The sequence below is a fragment of the Salmo salar genome, chromosome 22 (assembly GCF_965601325.2).
Source record: "Salmo salar chromosome 22, fSalSal1, whole genome shotgun sequence".
NCBI lineage: Eukaryota > Metazoa > Chordata > Actinopteri > Salmoniformes > Salmonidae > Salmo > Salmo salar.
Window position 1 is genome coordinate 8,525,157 of NC_138312.1, and position 27,344 is coordinate 8,552,500.

Genomic DNA, 27,344 nt, shown 5'->3' on the forward strand with positions numbered 1-27,344 from the left:
AAAACAGAAGTGCAATTAGAGAGGGAGGGGTTACTGGGATTGGTGGTGGGGTTTCCCAATAACCAGGAAGTAAAGGAGGAGGAAGGGGCAGGCCAGAGAGAGGGGATTGCGTTATCAGCAGGGAGAAGGCAGTTGATTGGAGGACAGGGTTGTCATTCAGACTGGACGTCACAGGAGAACCCACCACTCTTAGCTGTCTCTGTGGGAAAGATCTGCTCTGGCGTACCACCTATTCCCGGAGTTGTAAACTAGGGAAAACACTGCAAGCGCTGCAATAAAAGGCAGTTTTACACTATTATCCTGTCCCAAACGGCACCCTGTTCCTTTTGTAAGCCAGCATTGTAAATAAGAATTTGTTTTTAACTGACTTGCCTAGTTAAATAAAGGTTAAATAAAATAAAAGAAAGTAGTGCACTATAAAGGGAATAGGGTGCCATTTGGACACAATATAAATATTTTATTGCTCATTTCACAGGATTGTTACTATGAGAGAGCAGGCTTTGTAATGCCAGTTGGACATTAAGAATGTCAGTAGGGAACAAAGCTGCTGGAAGGCAACATAACAAAACCTTCATAAATTCAGCCATAGTATTTGATTTGTAATACTGTAAGATGTTTATGGGGTATGGCTATTAGTGGCCAGCATATTAATTCAAGGCTTTTGTAAGTGCAAATGTGCAACTGTACTCTATATGAAAATCAGGCTGTCTGCAACGTCGGCATCCTTCCATCTCCGAGAAAGGATTTTAAGAAGGTTTGTGTGTTATGGGTTTCAAATCAGGCTACAGCTATTCAGATTCAGAACCTGTTATAACTTTTCCTGGAGAATTATGTCCAGATGTTAAACAGACCTGCTTGTTTTTGTAGAAACTACTAAACCATATGGATGTTTTGTACCAGACCATACAGATGTCATTGTTTTGTGAGGACATGAGCAGATCAGGAATATTGAGGAATATTGCTAATGAGGAAGATATCAGTAGTGCAATAAGATACAGTTGAAGTTGAAAATTTACATACACTTAGGTCGGAGTCATTAAAACTCGTTTTTCAACCACTCCACAAATTTCTTGTTAAGAAACTATAGTTTTGGCAAGTCAGTTAGGACATCTACTTTGTGCATGACACAAGTCATTTTTCCAACAATTGTTTATAGACAGATTATTTCACTTATAATTCACTGTATCACAATTCCAGTGGGTCAGAAGTTTACATACAGTAAGTTGACTGTGCCTTTAAACAGCTTGGAAAATTCCAGAAAATGATGTCATGGCTCTAGAAGCTTCTGATAGGCTAATTGACATCATTTGAGTCAATTGGAGGTGTACCTGTGGACGTATTTTAAGGCCTACCTTCAAACTCAGTGCCTCTTTGCTTGACATCATGGGAAAATCAAAAGAAATCAGCCAAGACCTCAGAAAAAAATTGTAGACCTCCACAAGTCTGGTTCATCCTTAGGAGCAATTTCCAAACGCCTGAAGGCACCACATTCATCTGTACAAAAAGTGGTATGCAAGTATAAACACCATGGGACAACGCAGCCATCATACCGCTCAGGAAGGAGACGAGTTCTGTCTATTAGAGATGAACGTACTTTGGTGCGAAAAAGTGCAAATCAATCCCAGAACAACAGCAAAGGACCTTGTGAAGATGCTGGAGGAAACAGGTACAAAAGTATCTATATCCACAGTAAAACGAGTCCTATACCGACACAACCTGAAAGGCCGCTCAGCAAGGAAGAAGCCACTGCTCCAAAACCGCCCTAAAAAAAGCCAGACTATGGTTTTCCAGATGGGTACAAAAATCATACTTTTTGGAGAAATGTCCTCTGGTCTGATGAAACAAAAATGGAACTGTTTGGCCACAACGACCATCGTTATGTTTGGAGGAAAAAGGGGGAGGCTTGCAAGCCAAAGAACACCATCCTAACCGTGAAGCACGGAGGTGGCAGCATCATGTTGTGGGGGTGCTTTACTGCAGGAGGGATTGGTGCACTTCACAAAATAGATGGCATCATGAGGTAGAAAAATGATGTGGATATATTGAAGCAACATCTCAAGACATCAGTCAGGAAGTTAAAGCTTGGTCGCAAATGGGTCTTCCAAATGGACAATGACCCCAAGCATACTTCCAAAGTTGTGGCAAAATGGCTTAAGGACAACAAAGTCAAGGTATTGGAGTGGCCATCACAAAGCCCTGACCTCAATCCTATATAAAATGTGTGGGCAGAACTGAAAAAGCGTGTGCGTGCAAGGAGGCCTACAAACCTGACTCAGTTACACAAGCTCTGTCAGGAAGAATGGGCCAAAATTCACCCAACTTATTATGGGAAGCTTGTGGAAGGCTACCCAAAACATTTGACCCAAGTTAAACAATTTAATGGCAATGCTACCAAAGACTAACTGAGTGTATGTAAACTTCTGACCCACTGGGAATGTGATGAAAGAAATAAAAGCTGAAATAAATAATTCTTTCTACTATTATTCTGACATTTCACATTCTTAAAATAAAGTGGTGATCCTAACTGACCTAAGACAGGGAATTTTTTACTAAGATTAAATGTCAGGAATTGTGAAAAACTGAGTTGAAATGTATTTGGCTAAGGTGTATGTAAACTTCCATTTTTACATTTTACATTATTATTATTATTATTATTATTATTATTATTATCAACCTTATGTGAAGAGGAAGACTTGGATAAATGAATAAACATAAGTAAACCCAAAGCAAAGTGAACCCACTCAGTGTGCAAAGAAACGTAACAACTTGGATTGATTCTTGTCAAAGCATACCAGATAGACGTAAAACTGTTCCAAAAACATGTTGATGTGAAAACCATGCTGAACATCATACACCATTGAAAAGCAATGACCTGTAACTAAAACTCACGATAAACCCAACTTTCCAGCCCGCACCTCATCCTCTACTGTCAAACACAAATTAGATCAACCTCCCAGTCTCAGCGAGCATCAAACCAACGATAACAATAAACCATGTAATGTAACACATTTGTGAAATATGCCCCTGATGGTGCAGCTACACGCTTAAAACTGTATCCTATCCACCACCCTCAACTCAAATCAGAACAAAATGGCTGCCTGCTGACAACATCCCACAGAGGAATCTAACAAGTTCCTCTGTGCTCAATGAACTACTCCTGGGTGTAGATCATGAGAATCCACAGGCGTTATCAGGCAGCCGTAGACCAACCGCCCTAGTACACGCACCCACGCACACTTATTACCCACCACTTACTAGACCGAATCAATAAACTCAACAACCTAGCAGGATTAATAAAGATGAATAAAGATGTGAAATTACACAAACAATTTAGAGGCTGAGAATTAACGGATGCCATTTTCAAGGCTGAGAATTAGAATTGATCGGAAAAAGAAAGGAACAGTACACTGTAAAAGGGTTGCCGGGAATTTGACAGTAACTTACAGGCAGCTCAGTGGCAAGTGAAATTCTCTATTTCATATTACTCCACACGTACTATAATATAAATACGGTATCAAAGCAAGTACTGTGTACAATACCATAACATTTCATGTATTATACTGTAAAAGCAAATGCTACCGTAATCGGAATGAATGAATTACATTTATTAAGGAGAGGGGTTTTGGATTTCACAATATTTTACTGTAATTACAAGGGATTGGTGCAAGCAGGTTGGCTGCTAGGTAAAGTGTTTACACATCACCAAATATTCATTAATATGCTGTATTTTATATCACTTGCACTTCTAGACAAAAGGTTTCCAAACTGGCAGTGACTACAGACCATAATGGACATGGTGAAATGCTCAACCATTTAAGACTTGCTGCCACTCCAATCTGTCCCCTATACATTTCAAGTATTTTACTGTTGATAATATTCCAAATGACAGTATCATTTCGTTTTCTGTTACAATGTAGAGGAAAACGGAATTTGCTCTTCAGGCTTATGTCTTTACTAGGAGGAAAAAATTCTAACACTTAGATTGAACAGACAGAGTATATATTTGAATTATTTTCGGAACAGCACCCTCAACATCATATATTTTAGTCATGTAGCAGACACTCTTACTGTATACAAAAACACCTTACAATCAATGCATTCAAGGATGTAAGTCGACTTCCACAGCTGACTCGAGGCTGCCTGAGACTGTTACGAAAGCAAAAGACATGGTGTGGGTTCCAAATGGCACCCTATTCCCTATATTGAGGCGTCTCGAACTGACAGTGTTTGTGTGTGTGTGTGTGTACTTACTTGTCCAGTGCGGAGCCTTGGCTCTGGTTGCTGGTGAGCCTTGAGAAGACATTGCGGTCATTCCTGGTTCTGAGAGGGGGGGAGGATGGGGGAGTATGCCCATCAGCATTTCTGTGAGAGAGCGATAGGCGAGAAGGGTGCAGGGGAGAGGGGAGGGTGGAGAGATGCGGGAGATGACGACATCTTGTTTTCCAGTTTTTGGACTTTGCGTCTCATATTCAACAGAATAAATAAATCTGACTTGATCGATCAATCAATGTGCATATCACAATGGGTCACGACACACTTTACATAATTAAAAAGGAATACAATAATGCAGGAACACTGGTAAGGGGATTGTGGAGAGAGATTCAACTAAACAATGTATTGGCTAGTGATTAGTTGAGGGAGAGAGTTTATCTACCTGTAAGACTGGCCTCGGTCATAAGACTTCCTCCTTGTTAGAGGGGATGTGTCACCCCCCCGAGACTGCCGAGGACTGATAAATACACACAGAGCGAGGAGAGAGCAAGAGATAGAGCGAAAATAGGCATTAGCATTACAGTAGCAGATTGTTAGAACTAGCATGTGACACTGCCATGTATAGCCATAGCAAGCTAGCATTAGCATTGGCAAGTATTGCGACCATAGAACTAGATTCCCTAGATGGACGACAAGTGGCGCTGTTCTGAAGCCACCATCTGCCATATTGGAACTTCTCATAAGGAACAATAGCTTAAGACTCACAAGGTGTGTCCCCGGACAGGCAGGCTGACGGTCCTGGACACCCTGTCTCTAAAGATGGGGAGAGTGAGGCTCAGGCCACCTGAGCCACCGTTCTCCTGGATGTCTGTTAGGGAGACCAGGGACTTGGTGATGTTCTTAGTGGACGGGTCTAACGTGGGACCCAGGTACTCTGCCGAGACCGCTTTCATCTGGGCTGACAGACGGGACTCAGTCTGGGGAGAGGCGGAAAGAGTAGGAAGAAAGATGTCCAATTACGCATTCAATAGAACAAACTATAGCTTGGGATCACAAGTGGTTGGTGGAACCTGTATTCGGGAGGACGGGCTGGTGGTAATGGCTGGAGTGGAATGAGTGGAACAGTATCAAACAAACGGTTTCCATGTTTTGATACCATTCCATTCGCTCCGTTCCAGTCATTATTATGAGCCATCCTCCCCTCTGCAGCCTCCACTGCTTGGGATAGAGTAGTTTAGTTATCTTGGGGTTCTGTGAAGGCACCTATCATAGCCATAATGACTCATGTGCAGAGGCTGCCATCTCCTGGCAGCTGAGTACAACTACAAATATAATTTCACTGACAACAACCTCTACTTTGTTCAGTCAACGACATCTACTCCAGTGCTGTAACTATCCACAAACACGTCATGCGAGTCAGTAACATCCAGACCACTGAAACATCCGGAGACAGACACCATGTAGCCTACACCTGAAACACACGTTCACCTACCTGAACCTTCAGCTTGAAGTCATCCTGACTAGCTGAAGACTTCATCTGAGACACACTGAAGAGAGAGAGAAAACAAGAGATGGAAACACACACAGGAAATGAGTGACGATGAGTATGCGGTGCGGGGTTCAAGGGGGCCTCATTTATAAAACGTTGCGAACGCACAAAATAGGCTCCAGAACACGCCAGTTGTCACGCAAACGTTGGCAATTTATAAAGAACTGAAGTTGACTTGAGAACGTGCTTACCCTCGCACAAACTGTAGACCACGCGTACACGCGGTTTCTAGCCGCTGGAAGGACTGCGTGGCGAGAAAGCAAAAGTAGTAGCCTTGTGCAAATGGAGAATATATTACACCAGTGTTCGCGGGCAGCGTATTTAGGTTCGGGGAAAAAGTGAATGCAAACATTATTGCATTCAAACGACCCGTTTACAGGTGTACAACAATTTGAAAGGGTCAGACGAAGCAAATGTAACTGCAAAAGAAGACATTTGATCAAGTTCACCATTGCTATTTCCTTTAGATACTGTCTTGGCCTCATTCCAATACTTCCAAAGTGTACAGCAAATAAGGGCGGTATTGTCCCCATAAAAGGTGAATTATGGGTGTTTTCAGGCGGAGTTAGGATGCTTGTTCACACGCGCACTTTTTTTTTTACGTCAGGTCTGATTTAGAACGGGAAATACGCGTATGTACGGAGTGCGCCAAGTTTATAAATCTCTACGTTTTTGTGCGTGCACAGTCTTTTCAGAAATGGCGCACGCAGACGTTTAGTGTTACGTTTACGCAACGGTTATAAATGAGGCCCCAGAAAGCGGATCGTGTAGTCTTACCTGCCGTCAGAGGCCTGGCTAAACTCTGAAGGCTCCTCGTCGGTGCTGACATAACCATTCTCTGTGAACACAGACATAGAAACATGAAGAAACAGTGAGTGAGGTGAGGTGAGGTGAGGTGAGTGAGCATGCTAGGTGGGTGTCCTCACCCTGCTGTACGTTGTGGATGAGTGCCTGCAGCTCGGGGATACGCTCAGCCTTTTCTCTCAGCGCGTCCAGGATGAGGTGGTTATGGGCAGAGCCAATCATATCGGTCTGTCTCAGCTGGCCCTCCAACAGACGGATTTGAGACTCCTTTTGAGCCACCTGTAAACCCTACACACACACACACACACACACACACACACACACACACACACACACACACACACACACACACACACACACACACCAGTTACTAACACGTTACTAGAAGTGATCGGAGCTTCCTGCAGTCCCTGGAAAGACCAGCAGAGGGAGGCATATATCAACTATACAGCTATTAACTACTTCTGGGTAACCTTGTTTAACCCAGAACTTAATCGAGCAGCTGACCAATTACGTGAGACTTTAGTTCTGGGTCCATACACGTTAAGAGAAGAAATCAGGAAATACGTGAACGAGGAGCGGAACCAGAATGAGGAGCTCCATCCCTCTCTCTTTTGCAAGTTACAGGCCTGAACGTCCCCTCCCCTTCAATATCAACAGATGCTAACACCTGCGAAATAGTGATTTGTCCAAATAATCAGTGACAGAAAAAACAAACACCGGAACTAATGCTGCTCGTTATACTACGCATCCCGTTCAGTCCCGACTGATTCTCTCAGTTTACACGCAGAATCTTTCCACTACTGGCCAACCCTCCCTGAAACGGGTGTCCACTTGCACATCATTTGCCAAAAGAATTGTAAACTGAAGAGGAGCTGACAGGGACTATTTCCAAGTTGAGAACTTTCAGTAGACATTAGTTTGGAGTCTGTGTTATGGTATATCTGGACTATAAAACTATGAACTACTGTAGCCACCAGATGGTCCTGGGTCGTGACCCATGTTAGTTACCTTGTCGATGGAGGCCTTGAGGAAGTGGTCCAGGAGGTGTCGGGCCTCAGCCAGAGAGCAGGAACTGATGACCACTGAGGTGTCCACTGAGTCCAGCTCATCCTGCAGGAAATACCCAGGCTTCAGTAGGCTCCACGGAGCTCCGTACACCAGAACTAGGACATTTTACATTAATGTGTGTGTGTGTGTGTTCTCACCTTGGTCTCCTCTATCTGAACGATGGTTGCCTGGCAGTCTGATAGGCTGTCGTTGATGTAGTCGATGTTTGCATTCAGAACCTCAATGTCCTCGTTCATTTCCTGGACAAGGCGGTCCTCCCCGTCAGGCCCCTCCCCCTCGGCCATAAGCACCTGCCTTTTACGCAACAGCGCCTCCTGCTGCACAGACAGCTCCTCTCGCTTCTGTCTCACACACAAGGAAGAGAGGGGGGAAAAAAACATGTTAGCCAGATCATTAACAGACAGGAAGGAATGATGCATGTTTTAAGTAAGTAAACTGGTAAGTGAATGAAGTCAGTAATAATGAGTTTGCAAGTGCATCACAATGCACTAAAAGTTAAGAGGAAGTCTCACTAGAGTGCAAAGGAAGTGACATCACAGTACCTTGATGAGTCGGTCCATGTCGGCCTCTACGTTGGTGATGGTCATCCTCTGCATGACGATGTCCAGGATCCTCCTCTCTAGAGTCTGCCACTTCTGACGGGCCGCCTTGGAGAAACTACTGCTGCCCACTAGAACACCCTTGCGCTGCTGGACACGTGTCCTACTGCTGCACACAGAGAGAGAGAGAGAGAGAGAGAGAGAGAGAGAGAGAGAGAGAGAGAGAGAGAAAGATACAGTTCAGGACGTTACAATACAGATCAACTGTCAATCATATCACAGCTATATCAATCCTTAGTACTGCTGCTGGAGTAGGGGAAGAGAGAGGAGGGGAGCAGGGAGTGAGGAAGGAAGGGGGAGAGGGGGGAAGAGAGGGAGAAGGTAGAGGAGCGAGGGAAAGAGGGGGATAGGTAGAGGTGGGGGAAGAAAGGAGAGAGTAGGAGGGTAGGAGAGGGAGGAAGAGGAGGGAAGGAGAGGGATTATATGACTAAGAAAGCCACTCCTGTCAATTCATTTTGAAGATAATTGGATAAATGGCTTTGTAAAATTGAATAAAACTTTATTGAAGCTGACGAAAGCCGTGGCTAAGTAAATGTCAACAGAGTCATACCTAATCTGAATCTGACCTTGCACGCTCGCTGGCACTCACACACAACAACAAAAAAACACATACAAACACACTCACAAGTCTCACACTGACACTCTCACACACGCATCCTTTCTCTGACCTGGCGATGCATCAAAAACATGTACACACACCAGACACAAACACACCAGTCCCTGCTCTGCATCTGACCTGACAATCAATGGCACACACACACTCCCTGCCACGACTTACCCAACAACCTGTGTCCCGTTGGTGGTAGTCCCCTCGCTCTCTCCCAGGTAGCCATTCATCTTGGTGTTCCACTGTCTCACTATGTTGGACACTTTGGTTGAGGTGGTCCTGAGAGAGAGAGAGAGAGAGAGAGAGAGAGAGAGAGAGAGAGAGAGAGAGACAGAGAGAGAGAGACAGAGAGTCAGAGAAAGAGTCAGAGAGAGAAGGAGATATTTTCTACTTTATTTTCTTCAACAAGTAATTGTACATTATAAAACCAAAGTTATAATTCAACTGAAACACGACATAAAACAACAAACAAACTATGAAACGGAAGAAAGTTTTAAAAAGTAGTGTTTATGTTAACTGTTTAACAAAACACACTGGAACCTATTTCCTACACTGTTAAAAACAATCTCGAAATTGTCATGGTAAATTGCTGTTTAATCAACAGACTTCATTCATACTGTATAAACGGAATACAGTAGATTACCATATATTACATTGTTGGATGAAATTCAATGGACGGGAAACATTTGATGTATTGTGGACATTACCGTAAAAAAATGCTACATAAAACACAGTAGCAGTTCACTTACTGTATTTGCGAATATTCAAAGTAGAATGCAACACTAAAAGCAAACGGGCAACCAAACCAAAGCACATATTTTTTGCTAATTATTATTATAAATGTAATATTTTGTTCTTAGTTCATTCGTACCTGATTGGTTATTTTATCCGCATTGCTTTGTTTGTAGCACTTCATTTATTTTATAAATATACAGTCAGAAAGGCACATCATACACATAAATCATTTTCACTTAGTGAAGGCCACAGAACTGAAAATGACGGAAGCCAACAACCATGTCTCTGTCACTAACAAATACCGTCATGGGTGGAAAGAAATGTGACCATTCCTGCTGCAAAAACATTACTAAGCTGCTCCCAAATGTACTACGTCTGGACATAGAATTGATTTCCATCATAGTCCATGTGGGTTTTAATGACATTATGAAGGGCAGCTCTGAACAGTTGAAACTGGATTTGAAAGAGCTGATTGACTCTCTGCTAGACGCTAATAAAAGACCCATCCTATCTGGCCCTGTGCCGTCTCTGAATCGCGGCACTGAACGCTTTAGCAGGATTCTTTCTCTTCACAACTGGCAACGTGATTATTGCAGCTCAATGGGTGTAGCTTTTGTTGACAATTTCGATACCTTTTGGAAACAAAACACATTTTATAAGGAGGATGGGATCCAACCCAAATCATTTGGGTTCCTGATCCATAAAACGGCTGTTTTGAGACTATGACTTATCAATGACCCAAGCCCAGCTCAGATAATCCCTACCATTGTGAACCAGAATTGTCATAATGCTTCAGCAAATGTACATTACACCAGGGCTGTTGGCAGACGCAATATAAGTAACCTAATTTATGTCCTTCTACCTGCCCTGAAAGCATCTGCTGATCCTACAGCTATTGTATGAAGTAATCATGTGCCTACGAACCAGATTTCTACCTGTGCCCTAGGAGGAAGTCCACTGTCTACAGCTCACCCTGCACTAACATAAATAACATGAGCATATCTACTTCTACTAAGCTTCCCAGTAAAGAATGAAAATGGAAACAGGGAAGCACCCCAGAAGAAAAGTGCTGAAAAAAGCCCACGTAAACATATGTAGCTTAAGGAACAAGGTTCATGAAATGGATCATTTGCTAGTAACAGATGTCACTCATATTCTGACAATCTCTGAAACTCACTTGGATAATACATTTGATGATACAGTGGTAGCAATACAAGGTTATAACATGTACAGAAAATATATAAATGCCAATGGTGGAGTTGTTGCTGTTTATATTCAGAACCAGATTCCAGTAAAGATTAGAGAGGATCTAATGTTAAATACTGTTGAAGTAATATGGCTACAGGTTTATCTGCCTCATCTAAAGCCCATTCTGGTGGGAAGCTGCTATAGACCACCAAGTGTTAACAGTCAGTATCTGGATAATGTGTGTGAAATGCTTGATAATGTATTTGATATCAACAGAGACTTATATTTTCTGGGTGATTTAAAAATTGACCGGCTCTCATCAAGCTGCCCACTCAAGAAAAAACTTCAAACTGTAACCAGTGCCTGTAACCTGGTTCAGGTTATCAGTCAACCTACCAGGGTAGTTACAAACAGCACAGGAATTAAATCATCATGTATTGATCACATCTTTACCAATGCTGCAGAAATGTGCTTGAAAGCAGTATCCAGATCCATCGGATGTAGTGATCACAATACTGTAGCCATATCTAGGAAAACCAAAGTTCCAAAGGCTGGGCCTTATATAGTGTATAAGAGGTCATACAATAAGTTGTAGTGATTCCTACGTTGTTGATGTAAAGATTATTTGTTGGTCCATGGTGTGTAATGAGGAGCAAACAGACGCTGCACTTGACACATTTATGATTTATTTTTTATTTTAATTAACCTTTATTTAACTAGGCAAGTCAGTTAAGAACAAATTCTTATTTACAATGACGGCCTACCCCGGTCCAAACCCAGACGACGCTGGGCCAATTGTGTGCCGCCCTATGGGACTCCCAATCACAGCCAGATGTGATGCAGCCTGGATTCAAACCAGGTACTGCAGTGAAGCCTCTTGCGCTGAGATGCAGTGTCTTAGACCATTGCTTATTCCAGTTACTAATAAGCATGCAAATATTAAGAAAATGACTGTTAAATCCCTGTGGATTGATGAGGAATTGAAAAATTGAAAAAAAAAATAAGGCTTTACAGTAAGAGTATTTGTTACCGTAAAACGACTACAGTAGCATTATTGGTACTGTAAACCAATTACGGTAACAGTATTAGCATACCGTAAACTAGTATACCATAAAAATACTAAGGGTATACTGTAAAATATGGTACAGTAACAGTGGTTTTTTTTTGTTTGTTTTTTACAGTAACTGTAAGTTAGATGAAAAATAACTGGACATTTTTACAGTGTATGTTAACACTACAGAGAATGGGGTGCCATTTGGGACCCAACCTCTGTGTAGCGGCACTACCTACCGGTTGGACTCTGGTTCAGAGGAGGTGGTGCTGGCAGACAGTTCTGCTCCGGAGTCTAGGGGCTGTAGTCGTCTAGCCATGCGTCCAGACATGGGTTTAGCCAACCGTCGTAAGGCTGTCACCTCCTGGCTCTTTCTCCTCAGGACCAGCTCCTGCTGACGCTTCTGACTCTCCAACGAACGAATCTGGTACTGATAGAGGAGAGGACAGTCAATATATGGGTGATTCTGTATATTAACCATACATTTCTCAAACGTCAGTAACCTGGAAATGGGTAACAGAAACAGATAGAGAGATACACTAACAAGACACGAAAATGTAGATCTGAGGGCAGCCTAAGGATTAGAGAAGCAGACTAATAGCTGGAAAGTTGCTGGTTCAAATCCCAGGCCGGTTGATAACAAAGTTGGAGATCAACTGGTAACCAAAAGGGTGATGGCTTTAGAAACTGCAGTCTGCTGGGGGTTATCATGTGAAGCAGGTACTTTCTTTGAGCACAAAAATACACATACTTCCTGTCGTCGCTGCTCCTTCTTGAGCTGAGCGATCTCTCTGTTCCTCTTGGCTTCCATCATCCTCCTCCTCAGCTGCTCCTCCTTCATCTGCTTCATCAGCGCCACCTGGGGACCGGAGGACACACTGCACTTAGCTGGAGAGCACCGTCAGTGACGGAGCGTTATTGAGGGGCAAGGTCTCAATGTTGACCCAGATCTTCAATGTCAGCGTTTCCTAGCTTTGACTCCTTTGCCTCACTTATTGGGTAGGTGCTGAGCAAAGGTCTCAACATTGCATATAATAGAAATGCACTTAATGTAGCCTATAGAGCTAACATCCTTCCCTGCTCCTCCTCCTCACCTTGGCTTTCTTCATCTCGTTGACCTCCTGCTGTAGTTTCTTCAGTTCCTGTTCATAGCGTCCTTGGTTCTTCAGTAGCCTGGTGTGTTCCTTCTGTGCTGCCTGCAGTTTCAGCAGGTCTCTGTTCATCTCCTTCAGCCTCTTCTCATACTCTGATTTAATCCTGCTAGCCTTCTCCTCTGTGTAGTTCTCCATAGACACTGGAGGAGGAGAGAGGGAAGGAAGATGGATAGAAGAGAGAAGGAGACGAAAGAGAGAGTGTGTGCTTGAAAGCGGTACAATGGAGACAGAGAGCAGCGTGTCTATTCAGCATCTGAGTCGCTCCACTCACTGAGGGGATCCTGTGTGCCTACATTACCCATACTTCTACTCACAGAGGTTGTGCAGTACTCGGTCTCTCTCCAGCTGTGTGTCTCTGATCTTGTTCTGCAGCAGGATGAGTTTCTCTTCATACTGTAGTTTGAGCTGCAGCAGTCTCTTCTGACTGTTCTCCAGCTCATCGATCAACTTCTGCTTGATCTCAATCTCACTCGTCAGGTCTGCCAGATCCGCCTGGAAGTTAGCTGCAGGGGGTTAGAGGGCAGAGGGCAAAGAGAGGTCAAGGGTCAAGAGGTGAACACTGTGGCTCTAAGACAGACATGTTATAGTAGAGTGGGGCAGTTGCAGATTTCTAAATCAACTCCTAGCCCTAATGCTAATTAGGTACTCCTTGTAGGTCTGAAAGGATTGGATAGGTTAGCAATATGGTGAAAGTACCATACAGCCAAACAGAGGACAAAACTTGTACTCCCACCATATTGCTGATGCGCATCAATCCTGTCAAAGCGACAGTACACAACGTCAATAGGTTGAATTGGAATGGAGACATTTCTGCCACTGCCATTGTCGTCATCCACTAACCTTTCTCATCAGAGTCCGAGTCGGAGTCCACCAGACTCTCATCACTGTCAAACTCCTCTTCATCCCTCCCCTCCTCCTCCTCCTCCTCGTCACACCCGCTCTCCTCCTCCTGCAGAGGTGACATCACATCCTCTGTGTAGTTGTCATCCGAGTCCATCTGGCCGTTTTCTCCATTATGTCCGTTCTCATGAGAATGAAGCTTCGCTCGTTTCTTCAACCCTTTCTCTTTCTCTGGGCTGCAAGTAGAACATATTGACCCAGGATCAGAGTAGGACACACACAATGTAGAGAGAGAAGGCACAGCTCATAACAGCTGTGACCCAATAAGCAGTTTATTATTTATTTACCATATTAATCTATTACTAATATTGATTACACGCCATGTGCCTTTGATTTGATTTGTCCGATTTGATTTGGGACTCTTCCAAAAAATAATTGCCATTGTGTTTTGGGACTGTTGCCAAGTGAACATGGAGAGCTCAGTTATTAGCAGAGACCTCTCACTCTCCCTTTGTTAATCTCCCTCTATCCGTCCATCTCTCTCTCCCTCCCTCCCTCCAGTGGCTGTGAGAGCTGCTTGTCACTGTGCGATCATTACTCCACTACCATCCTTGCCCCATTCCTCTCCTCTTACCTCATCCTCCGCTGTCTCCTCTCCTTCTTCTTCAGCCTCTCGATGTCCGTCTTGGCTCGACGAATCACGTCCGTCATCTCCGCCTCCATGGAAAGGGAAGGGGAGGAGCCTAAGGGGTGTGGCCCTGGGGTGGAGCTATGAGAGGAGGTGGTGGTGAACGGGGAGCGGGAGGAGAGACGGGTTACACTGCGACGAAGGCACTCGTTCATCGACTCGCTCTCCAGGAGCTTAGATCTGGGGGGGGGGGTGTAGAGAGAACAAGAAGACAAACAGATGTCATTAGTCCAACTTAACTCTTACGGTATACAGGACATAATCTGAAAGTTCCTCAAACTACAACAAAAGAAAAAACTCCTTGAACTGTACAGTAACGGCAAAACACAGTGAGCTGCAACTCCGTGAACTGCTTTCCCCCCCCACTCAGTCTGAAGCTCATTACAGACTCTTACCTGAGCTCCTCGATCTCTCTGATGTAGTTCTGTATCAGAGCACCAATCTCCTCATTGCTCTCACCTAGAGGTCAAAAGGTCAGAGTTCACAGTCAGGTCACCGTGAGGTCACATTGAGACTTCTTAACTACATGATATGGTCTGTGTCTGAAAGCCTTTTGAGCTGTCAAATACTAGTCTCCTCAATTTCTCTCAAAGCTCATTGGAGGAGAAGGTCTAAGTAATGGATGGACCTTGCATCCTATCCTCCAATGCGCCTTGAGAGGGACGTGTAGGAATTGATTAAACAAGGAAGGAGAGAAAAAGGATTGAATAGCTTATCAATGTTTTCAGACAGTCACAATCTTCGACAATCAGCCAATCCCATTGGAGAGTGTGTGCGTCGCCTCTCTCGATCTTACCCGACTTGGCCAGCAGCGTGCTGACCTCGTTGGCGAGGAGCGTGGTGACCCGTGTGTTGAGGTGGTCGATGGTCTCCTGCATGGCTTTGACTCGCATGCGTAGCGTGTCGTTCTCTCTCTGTAACATCGAGTTCTCCTGGAACAGATCACTGAAGCCCTCCGAGCCATCCTCACCTGTCACACGCTTACCCTGGGAAGGGGGACAACACACGTACAGGACTATTTTATCTCCTCCATTGAACGTTCAGAACAATGACATTTCATTCAATCAACAAAGAGAATATTGATTTTTATATCACTTGTCGGTAAAAACTCCCATTTTCCATTTTATTTCTTTACATACTGGTTAACACCTCAGCCAATCATAAACGAGACAACATTATTTCAGCCAATCACATGCTCCATTACTCTCCAACTCCGATCGAATCTTTCCTATAACTCAACAAGGTCATCCATTGGTTATGCTCCATTAACTCTCTCTTAATCACATTATTGCTCTAAACCATCCCTTGCTTCCTGTAATCTTCTAGGCCAAAGGTTAAAGTTGATTAACATGAGGGAAGGGATATTTTTCCATTCCTTCTTTCCATCCCTCCATCCTTCCCTACATCCCTTCCTCTCTCCATTGGTCCCTCCTCCCACTTCTCCATCCTCCAACCTCTCCGCCTTCCTATCTCTATCCATTTCCCTTCTTCTCTCCCTTTATCCATCGCTCCCTGACTCCATCCCTCCCTCATTCTCTCTACCCCACTTACCCCATCCATCCCTCCCTCCCCCAATCCTCTGTCCCTCCTGCTATCCCTCCATCTCTCCTCACCGCTTTATAGTCCATAAGTTCCATTTGTAGCCTGGCAATCTCAGCCCTCAGGGCAGACATCTGTTGGCTGGTCTTGTCTTGGTTCACCACCACCTTGTTCTTGATGTTCCTGGCTCTGTTGGCGTACTTCAGTGTGTTCAGGGTCTCCATGAAGTCCCGGTCCGACGGACTCACACACGCGATCATCAACGTACGACTGGAGAGGGGAAAGGAATCCGACATGTTATAGAGACTGACTAGTGTGTTATAGAGACTTGTGTGTGTATGCGTGTTACCTGTTTCCTCCCAGTGAGTCCTGTAGTAGGCGCGTAAGTTTAGAGTCTCTGTAGGGAACATGTCCTCCTTTCTTAGCCTGGTCCCCCAGAGCACTGATCACATTCCCCAAAGCCAGCTAGAACACATACTCATAACCATCATCATCATTATCACGTTTCTCAGCACCAATTAAAACACATACACAACATTATCACACACACACACACACACGGGGCCAGATGAATGAAGGGGCCCATGTGGGGACAGAGAGTCAAAACAAATATTATTAAAAAAACATATCCAGTCACAGGAGCACACTCTCAATGTTCAAAATACACCAGAGAGCACGATTTAGGCACAGAGGATCAATAGTTTCAAAAGAATTACTGGATTAAAGGGATACTTCAGGATTTTGACAATGGTGCTCTCAATGGTGTAGCTGTAGAACGTTTTGAGGATCTGAGGGCACATGGCAAATTTTCATGCCCTCTTCACAGCTGTGTTGGTGTGTTCGGACCACGGTAGATCTTTAGTGATGTGGACACCAAGAAACCTGATCGTCGGTGATCAAGCCTACCACTGTAGTGTCGATGGCAAACTTAATGATGAGTGTTGAGGTCATGCACGGCCACGCAGTCGTGGGTAAACAGGGAGTACAGGAGGGGACTAAGCACGCACCCCCGCATGGGCCCCCGTGTTGAGGCTCAGCGTGGCGGATGTGTTGCTGTCCACCTACACCATCACCTGGCTACCTACACTACCCGTCAAGAAGTCCAGGGTCCAGTTGCAGGGGAAGGTGTTCAGTCCCAGGGTCCTTAGCTTAGTGATGAGCATGGAGGGCACTATGGTGTTGAATGCTAAGCTGTAGCCAAGGAACAGCATTCTGACGTAGGTGTTCCTATTGTCTGAGTGAGAAAGGGCAGCGTGGAGTACAATAGAGATTGCGTCATCTGTGGATCTGTTGGGGCGGTATACGAATTGGAGTGGGTGCAGGGTGTCTGGGATGATGGTGTTGATGTGAGCCATGACCAGCTTTTCTAAGCATTTCATCAAATAAAATGTTATTGGTCACATACACATGGTTAGAAGATGTTAATGTAAGTGTAGCGAAGGGCTTGTGCTTCTAGTTCCGACAGTGCAGTAATATCTAACAAGTAATGTAACAATTTCCCAACAACTACCTAATACACACACATCTAAAGGGGTGAATGAGAATATGAACGTATAAATATATGGATGAGCGATGGCCGAGCAGCATAGGAAAGGTGCAGTAGACGGTATAAAATACAGTATATACATGTGATATGAGTAATGTAAGATATGTAAACATTACTAAAGTGGCCATATTTAAAGTGGCATTGTTTAAAATGACTAATGATCCATTTATTTTGATTTATTTTATTTCACCTTTATTTAACCAGGTAGGCCAGTTGAGAACAAGTTCTCATTTACAACTGCGACCTGGCCAAGATAAAGCATAGCAGTGCGACAAAAACAACAACACAGAGTTACACATAAACAAAAGTACCGGCAATAACACAAAAGATAAGATAGAAAGAGCTATGTACAGTGTGTGCAAATGTAGAAGAGTAGTGAGGTAGGCAATAAATAGGCCATAGAGGCGAAAATAATTACAATTTAGCATTAATACTGGAGTGATATACAGTTGAAATCCGAAGTTTACATACACTTAGGCTGGTGTCATTAAAACTCATTTTTCAACCACTCCACAAATTTCGTGTTAACAAACTATAGTTTTGGCAAGTCGGTTAGGACATCTACTTTGTGCATGACACAAGTAATTTTCCAACGATTGTTTACAGACAGATTTTTTCACTTATAATTCACTGTATCACAATCCCAGTGGGACAGAAGTTTACATACACTAAGTTGACTGTGCCTTCAAAAAGCTTGGAAAATTCCAGAAAATGATGTCATGGCTTTAGAAGCTTCTGAAAGGCTAATTGAATTCATTTGAGTCAATTGGAGGTGTACCTGTGGATGTATTTCAAGGTCTACCTTCAAACTCAGTGCCTCTTTGCTTTACTTCATAGGAAAATCAAAAGAAATCAGCCAAGACCTCAGAAAAAAATTGTAGGCCTCCATAAGTCTGGTTCATCCTTGGGAGCAATTTCCAAAAGCCTGAAGGTACCGCGTTCATCTGTACAAACAATAGTATGCAAGTATAAACACCATGGGACCACGCAGCCATCATACCGCTCAGGAAGGAGACGGGTTCTGTCTCCTAGAGATGAACGTACTTTGGTGCAAAAAGTGAAAATCAATCCCAACAGCAAAGGACCTTGTGAAGATGCTGCAGGAAACAGGTACAAAAGCATCTATATCAACAGTAAAATATCGACATAGCCTGAAAGGTCGCTCAGCAAGGAAGAAGCCACTGCTCCAAAACCGCCATAAAAACTACGGTTTGCAACTGCACATGGGGACAAAGATCGTACTTTTTGGAGAAATGTCCTCTGGTCTGATGAAAAGAAAATAGAACTGTTTGGCCACAATGACCATTATGTTTGGAGGAAAAAGGGGGAGGCTTCCAAGCTGAAGAACACCATCCCAACCGTGAAGCACAGTGGTGACAGCATCATGTTGTGGGGGTGATTTGCTGCAGGAGGGACTGGTGCACTTCACAAAATAGATGGCATCATGAGAGAGGAAAATTATGTGGATATATTGAAGCAACATCTCAAGACATCCGTCAGGAAATTAACGCTTGGTCGCAAACGGGTCTTCCAAATGGACAATGACCCCAAGCATACTTCCAAAGTTGTAGCAAAATGGCTTTAGGACAACGAAGTCAATGTATTGGAGTGGCCATCACAAAGCCCTGACCTCAAACCTATAGAAAATTTGTCGGCAGAACTGAAAAAGCGTGTGCGTGCAAGGAGGCCTACAAACCTGACTTAGTTACACCAGCTCTGTCAGTAGGAATGCGACAAAATACACCCAACCTATTGTGGGAAGCTTGTGGTAGGCTACCCAAAACATTTGACCCAAGTTAAACAATTTAAAGGCAATGCTACCAAATACTAACTGAATGTATGTAAACTTCTGACCCACTGGGAATGTGATGAATTAAATAAAAGCTGAAATAAATCATTCGCTCTACTATTATTCTGACATTTCACATCCTTAAAATAAAGTGTTAATCCTAACTGACCTAAGACAGGGAATTTTTTACTTGAGTTAAATGGCGGGGCTTTACCTAGCAAAGACTTAAGGATGACCTGGAGCCAGTGGGTTTGGCAACGGATATGTAGTGAGGGCCAGCCAACGAGAGCATACAGGTCGCAGTGGTGGGTAGTATATGGGGCTTTGGTGACAAAACGGATGGCACTGTGATAGACTACATCCAGTTTGCTGAGTAGTGTTGGGGGCTATTTTGTAAATGACATCGCCGAAGTCAAGGATCGGTAGGATAGTCAGTTTTACGAGGGTATGTTGGCCGCATGAGTGAAGGAGGCTTTGTTGCGAAATAGGAAGCCGATTCTAGATTTAACTTTGGATTGGAGATGCTTAATGTGAGTCTGGAAGGAGAGTTTACAGTCTAACCAGACACCTAAGTCTTTGTAGTTGTCCACATATTCTAAGTCAGAACCATCCAGGGTAGTGATGCTAGTCGGGCAGCGATCGGTTGAAGAGCATGCACTAGCATTTAAAAGCAGTTGGAGGCCACGGAAGGAGTGTTGAATGGCATTGAAGCTTGTTTGGAGGTTTGTTAGCACAGTGTCCAAAGAAGGGCCAGATGTATACAGAACGGTGTCTCCTGCGTAGAGGTGGATCAGAGAATCACCAGCAGCAAGAGCGACATCATTGATGTATACAGAGAAAAGAGTCGGCCTTTTTATTAAAGTGTCCCGTGATTGTGTCTCAATACAGTATATACATGTGATTTGAGCAATGTAAGATATGTAAACATTATTAAAGTGGCATTAAAGAACGCAAATCAAGGCGACCATCTCTGTCGGCGCCATCTTAAATCATGGCTACAGATGTGAGTGCTATGGGGCAATAGTCATTTAGACAGGTCACTTTGGCAGTCTTGGGCACAGGGACTATTGTGGTCTGCTTGAAAAGTGTAGCTAATATAGACTGGGTCAGGGATAGGTTGAAAATGTCAGTGAAGACACTTGACAGCTGGTCAGCACATGCTCTGAGTATGCGTCCTGGTAATCCATCAGGCCATGCCGCCTTGTGAATGTTAATCTGTTTAAAGGTCTAACTCACATCAGCTACGGAGAGCGTGATCACACAGTCGTCCGGAACAGCTGGTGCTCTCACGCATTGTTCAGTGTTGCTTGCCTTGAAGCGAGCATAGAAGGCATTTAGCTCGTCTGGTAGGCTCTAGTCACTAAGCAGCTCACGGCTGGGCTTCCCTTTGTAATCCGTGATAGTTTGCAAGCCCTACCACATCCGACGAGAGTCAGAGCCGGTATTGTAGGATTCGATCTTAGTCCTGTATTGACTCTTTGCCTGTTTGATGATTTGTCGGAGGGCGTAGTGGGATTTCTTATAAGCGTACGGGTTAGTGTTCCACTCCTTGGAAGTGGCAGCACGCGCACGCGCACACGCACACGCACACACACACACACACACACACACACACACACACACACACAAACACAAACACAAACACACTCCTCACCAGTCCACAGTTGATGGATATGCCCTCCCGTGCCCGTTCTCCCGTTGCTCCGGTGCGTTTGAGTCTCTCTGATCCAGCTAGGTCCACAAAGTGAAACTTGGCCATCAGAGTCTCATACTCAGGCTTGGTAATAGACCCTCCATCTCCGCCAACACCATTCACCTCTCCGTTCACCTCCCCAATCACACCTTCATTTACACCTCCGTTCACCTCACCATTCTCCTGGAGAGAGAGAGACGGATAGAGAGACAACAATTAGTGAACAATTATCAGCAAACACTTCATTCAAACTTTTTAATTATTTGTATTACTGTCATTACTTTACTTGTCACTCGGTCTGATACGTTCATCTTTCTCCTCTTCACTCCTCTTTTACCCTCTTCTACCTTTATTTATTCTCTTCGCGTCTCTCCCTCAGTCAATACATCTACAGTGCCTATAGAAAGTCTACACTACCTTTAAAAATGTTCACCTTTTGTTGCCTTATAGCCTGGAATTAAAATTCATTAAAATAGTTTTTTTCACCCATTGATCTATACATCCTACGCCACAACTTCCAAGTGAAAAAAAGAGTGCAGGTTTTCTTTAGAAAATCAAAACAGAAATATCTTGGTTGGATAAGTGTCTACCTCCCTTGTAATAGTAATCCTAAACTAGCTCAAGTGTAACCAATCACCTTCAAAATCACACACCAAGTTAATTGGCCTCCACCTGTGTTAAATTGTAGTGATTCACATGATTTCTGGATAAATGTCAGCAGTTCCTGTAGGTTCCCTCTGCTGGGTAGTGAATTGCAAAGCAGAAACTCAACCTTGAGCACAAAGGAGCTTTCAAAGGAAATCCGGGACCAAGTTCTGGAAAGGCACAGATCAGGGGATGGGTATAAAAAGATTTCAAAAGGCCTTGAATGTCCCTTAGAGCATAGTCAAGACAATTGGTAAGAAGTGGAAAGTGTATGGCACCACCAATACCCTGCCTAGCTCAGGCAGTCGCTCCAAACTGGATGGCCGAGCAAGTAGGAGACTGATTAGAGAGGTTACCAAGAGTCCAATGGAAACTTTCAAAGAGCTCCAGGCTTTTAAGGCTGAGACTGGTCAAAGTGTGCATGTGACAATAATATCCCAAGCCGTCCACAAATGTTGCATGTATGGTAGCGTGGCAAGAAGGAAGACATTACTCAAGAAAGCCCACCTGGAATCGTATTTGAAGTATGCAAAAAAACACTTGATTCTGTAGCCATGTGGCAAAAAGTGTAGTGTTCTGACGAAACAGAAATGTAACTGTTTGACCTGAAAGTAAAGCGATACGTTTGGAGCAAACGCAGCACCCAAAGAACACTCATCCCTACTGTGAAGCATGGTGGTGGCAGCATCATGTTATGGGGATGTTTCTCATCATCAGGGAATTATCAGGATAGAAGGGGAAATGAATGGAACAATGTACAGAAAAGTCCTAGAGGAAAACCTGCTGCCCTCTGCAAGAAAGCTGAAACAGGGACAGAATTTCACCTTTCAGCATGACAACAACCCAATGCACACGGCCAAAGCTACAGTGGAGTGGCTAAGGAATAAAAAGGTAAAAGTGACCCGTTTCAGGAAACTAGCTGTATGTCGCAAGTCACGACTTCACAGGAGAGCCGTTTGAACGTAAAAAAAAACGTTTTTATCAAAATGCTTTTTTGCCAGAAATGCCTTCTCGAACATGTGAACTTTCATATGCCTTAATAACAAACTTCTATGCCATCTGTAAATACGAATAAAGTTGTTAAATTACGAGCATAGTTGGTTAAGCCAAACCTGCTAGCCATGATTGGCTGAGATAATGAGTGGGCTGGACATGCCGAGAGATGAGTTTCAGGTTGGTCTGCGGTGTAGCATCTTGTGTCTTTAAATGAGCTGCTCATTATGCGTACATAATCCTTTCTACTGCATTTTTTTTTGGAGAGATATAAAGTTAGCCATGGAGAACTGCAAATATGTTGCTGCTGCCCTGAATTTATCAGGCGCTATCGACAAAGTTCAGTGGGAAAAAGTTGTGATGGACTACTACTGGAGGACGTTTGTGCCATGCTGACTCTCTCGGACTCTGAAAAATGAATCAGACGATGAGGAAACCCCTGATTTAGGTAAAAACATTTTCATTGAAGACATTGTAGAGTCTTCTGATGACAGTGATGGGGAAGAAACGGCGATCAACGTGTATCAACTGTGTGTAACTTTAGTGATGTTTTCTCAGAATGACATTTCGCATTGCTATCACTGTTAGTATAGCATTTTTTTTCACAATAAAAAACAAATCATATGGTGTGTAGATACGTTAAAAAAATGTTTTATTTAAAATGCATGAAACTGAGGCACTGACAACAAAATATGAAAAAAGTTCAAGGGGGTGTAGATTTTCTATAAGCACTGTATCTACCCTCTCTGATCCATAACACCCTCCCTCTCCCTCCTCTCTCCCTCCCTCCAACCCTACCTCAGTTTGTTGACAGACTCTCATCTGACAGAGGTTGATGGTGAAGATGGCGTGAGATCTGGAACTAGATGCGTTCATCTGGGTACTGGCCGTGGTACGAGACAACGCTCCCAGTTTCAGACACTGTAACAGCTGTAATACACAAACTGTTAGTACTGTATACACTTGGGCTGGGCAATACATCAAATTTGAATGGATGTTTTAGCGCAATATTCCAAATGCCTGTATCGCAATAACCTCGTTTTTATTAAATGTTTAGTTTTTTAACGAGCATTTATATCCGCTTGTTGTCATGCTATCTTTTTGATCTCCTTCTCTCCTTCTGCTGTGACTGTGTACCTTCCCGTTTACACACACACACACACACACACACACACACACACACACACACACACACACACACACACACACACACACACACACACACACACCAAGCCCCTCTCACACACCAAGCCGCTCCCCCTGCCACTCGCAATAACAAAGATGAGAGATCACTTTTTTCCTCTCTGACAAGCAGTTTCAACTCGCTACTTGCATTTGAAGTTTGGTCAAGAAATCGGTCATATGGACACCGAAACACATTGAGAAATGATTTTACTGTGGTAGAGAAGTTAACCTTTCTAATGAGACCCTTTTTATGTCTCAACTCCTCAAATTGTGAGCAGAGAAGACACTACTAAAAAAAGGAGTATGAATGAACATTGATTCTGGAACATGTGTGCTCATTTTGTTGCACGCGGCACTATGTACCGCTAGCAGCTTTTAAGCCAAAGACTGTTATACTAGCCGTTATACTAGTCTGTGTTTTATACAATGTACAATAAGCATAAAACACAATTATGTAAGGAATTGACAACTCGTTCTCATTCTGAGAAATAAGTTAGAAAAGAGCAAATAGATCCAAGCTAGCTAAACTTGAAATATAAGGATTAGCTGGCTACTCACTAGCACGTGGGCTTGTGCTTGAGAGATTGTTTGAGACCTGTGTTAATTTTATATAATGCCTGCTACAAGATTTTTGTAATTATTAGTGAATGTGCATTATGCATGTTTCTGGTTAAATTTGTAACAAAAAGGGCATTTTCATAGACAGACTTGAAAGCCAGATCAGTGATTATTGCAAAAAAAATTAAAATAAAAATCAGGTAAAACAATTTTGATAAAATAATTAGTGGGTCTTATGGTTGTGGAAGGCTTATATTTAGCCTAGGTATAATTTCACAAGCCCTGAATTCATTAGGTAATTGCTGACTGTTTGAAATGCAGTATATTTCACCTTTAACTGTACAACATAGATTATTTTGAGAGAATAAAAAAAAAAATCAAGATAAACAGTATATCGTGAATCGCCCATATCGCGAATTTGTCCATATCAACCAGTCATAGCGCACACACACACACACTGTTAGCACTGTACACACACACCTCTTCCTCTGAGTTGACAAGACGTGAGGTGACTCCGGTGGTGTAGATGGAGCCGCTGCCATCCTCATGGATCTTAATATTAGACTTCCTGTTCTTACAGTCTGGGTCTCTGGCTCCGTCAAACAGATCTAGGATCTCCTCATTGTACAGCTGGAATACACACAAACATCCATTAAATCCCCCCCCCCCCCCCCACCACACACACACACACACCACACACACACACACACACACACACACACACACACACACACACACACACACACACGCTCACGCACAGTGACCAATGAAAGGGCAAGGATCAAATGGTGTACTACATAACCTCTGACCTTTAGGAAGCAATAAGGTTAAAGGTTGTGAGAGGTCAAGAGTCACCTCAGAAGTTCCCACTTCACAGGACACACACACATTAACCCTGGCCAACGTCTTTTTATCATCAGTACTGATAACCCAATGACAAGACAAACAGCCTACAGCTGAACTAACGACAGGCACACTTAACAAGCACGGCTACCACAGCATTCTGCAGCGATACGGCATCCCATCTGGTTTGCGCTTAGTGGGACTATCATGTGTTTTTCAACAGGACAATGACCCAAAACACCTCCAGGCTGTGTAAGGGCTATTTGACCAAGAAGGAGAGTGATGGAGTGTCGAATCAGATGACATGGCCTCCACAATCACCCGACCTCAACCCAATTGATATGGTTTGGGATGAGTTGAACTGCAGAGTGAATAAAAAGCAGCCAACAAGTGCTCAGCATATGTGGGAACTCCTTCAAGAATGTTGGAAAGGCATTCCAGGTGACTACCTCATGAAGCTGGTTGAGAGAATGCCCTAGAGTGTGCAAAGCTGTCATCAAGCATAAAATATATTTTGATTTGTTTAACTTCTTGGTGACAGGGGGCAGTATTCGGAAATTCAGAAGAATAACGTGCCCATATTAAACTGCCTGCTACTCGGGCCCAGAAGGTAGGATTTGAATATTATTAGTAGATTTGGATAGAAAACACTCTGAAGTTTCTAAAACTATTTGAATGATGTCTGTGAGTATAACAGAACTCATATGGCAGGCAAAAACCTGAGAAAAATAAATCCAATCAGGAAGTGGTTTGTAGGTTTTCAATTGATTGCCTTTCCAAACTACAGTGTCTGTGGGGTCATTTTGCACTTCCTAAGGCTTCCACTAGATGTCAACAGTCTTTAGAACCTTGTTTCATGCTTCTACTGTTACTGGGGAGAGAATAAGAGTTGTCTCAAGCCTGGGACCAACGAGTTGTTTACTGTACGGGCACACAGGCGCACCGTTCCTCCTTTTTCCTCTGTAATGAACACGCTATTGTTCGGTTGGAATATTTTCGAAGATTTATGTTAAAAAGACCCTACGGATTGATTGTAAACATCGTTTGACATGTTTCTACGAACGGTAATGGAACTATTTGACTTTTCGTCTCGGGTTTTGCACTCGCGCATTATGCCTTTGGATTAGTGATCTGAACGCGCAAACAAAAACGGAGGTATTTTGACATAAATATGGAGTTTATCGAACAAAACAAACATGTATTGTGGAAGTGGGAGACCTGGGAGTGCATTCTGACGAAGATCAGCAAAGGTAAGTGAAGATTTATAATACTAATTCTGAGTTTTGTTGACTCCAGAACTGTATAGCTTGCTTTGATGGCTGAGCTCTGTACTCAGAATACTGAACAATGTGCTTTCGCCGTAAAGCTATTTTGAAATCTGACACAGCGGTTGCATTAAGGAGAAGTGTATCTATAATTCTTTCAATAACTGTTGTAAATTTTATCAACGTTTATGATGAGTATTTTTGTAAATTGATGTGCTCATTCACCGGAAGTTTTGGAGGCAATACATTTTCTGAACATCACGCGCCAATGTAAAATGGGGTTTTTGGATATAAATATGAACTTTATCGAACAAAACATACATGTATCGTGTAACATTGAGTCCTGGGAGTGTCATCTGATGAAGATCAAAGGTTAGTGATTAATTTTAGCTGTATTTCTGGTTTTTGTGACGCCTCTCCTTGCTTGGAAAATGGCTGTGTGGTTTTTCTTGTTTAGGCGCTGTCCTAACATAATCTAATGTTATGCTTTCACCGTAAAGCCTTTTTGAAATCGGACAATGTGGTTGGATTAACGAGAAGTATATCTTTAAAATGGGATATATTAGTTGTATGTTAGAGAAATTTGAATTATGAGATTTTTGTTGTTTTGAATTTGCCGCCCTGCTATTTCACTGGCTGTTGAATAGTGTGTCCTGGGGTGGGACGCTTCACTATGATTCTACAATGTAGAAAATAAAGAAAAACCCTTGAATGAGTAGGTGTGTCCAAACTTTTGACTGGCATTGTTCATATACTGTATATCAAACATTACTTCACTACAAGCCAGACA

General features: G+C 43.2%; 1 protein-coding gene across 4 annotated transcripts in view; it reads right to left on the bottom strand.

The window, feature by feature from the left end:
• Positions 1–27,344, bottom strand: part of LOC106582687 (kinesin-like protein KIF21B) — a 127,960-nt gene that overhangs the window by 23,196 nt on the left and 77,420 nt on the right. For all 4 annotated transcript variants that reach the window (XM_014165987.3, XM_014165984.3, XM_014165985.3 and 1 more), the window contains exons 4-26: positions 24,927–25,076; positions 23,502–23,633; positions 21,027–21,248; positions 16,387–16,502; positions 16,112–16,307; positions 15,295–15,484; positions 14,894–14,957; positions 14,445–14,678; positions 13,811–14,046; positions 13,285–13,473; positions 12,911–13,110; positions 12,568–12,675; positions 12,056–12,246; positions 9,014–9,121; positions 8,179–8,344; positions 7,774–7,977; positions 7,577–7,678; positions 6,688–6,853; positions 6,539–6,599; positions 5,705–5,759; positions 4,978–5,189; positions 4,655–4,729; positions 4,252–4,362 (exon numbers count right to left, since the gene is read on the bottom strand). In XM_014165987.3, coding sequence (XP_014021462.3) covers positions 4,252–4,362; positions 4,655–4,729; positions 4,978–5,189; positions 5,705–5,759; positions 6,539–6,599; positions 6,688–6,853; positions 7,577–7,678; positions 7,774–7,977; positions 8,179–8,344; positions 9,014–9,121; positions 12,056–12,246; positions 12,568–12,675; positions 12,911–13,110; positions 13,285–13,473; positions 13,811–14,046; positions 14,445–14,678; positions 14,894–14,957; positions 15,295–15,484; positions 16,112–16,307; positions 16,387–16,502; positions 21,027–21,248; positions 23,502–23,633; positions 24,927–25,076 — 3,488 coding nt within the window. The remainder of the gene's footprint in view (positions 1–4,251; positions 4,363–4,654; positions 4,730–4,977; positions 5,190–5,704; positions 5,760–6,538; positions 6,600–6,687; positions 6,854–7,576; positions 7,679–7,773; positions 7,978–8,178; positions 8,345–9,013; positions 9,122–12,055; positions 12,247–12,567; positions 12,676–12,910; positions 13,111–13,284; positions 13,474–13,810; positions 14,047–14,444; positions 14,679–14,893; positions 14,958–15,294; positions 15,485–16,111; positions 16,308–16,386; positions 16,503–21,026; positions 21,249–23,501; positions 23,634–24,926; positions 25,077–27,344) is intronic.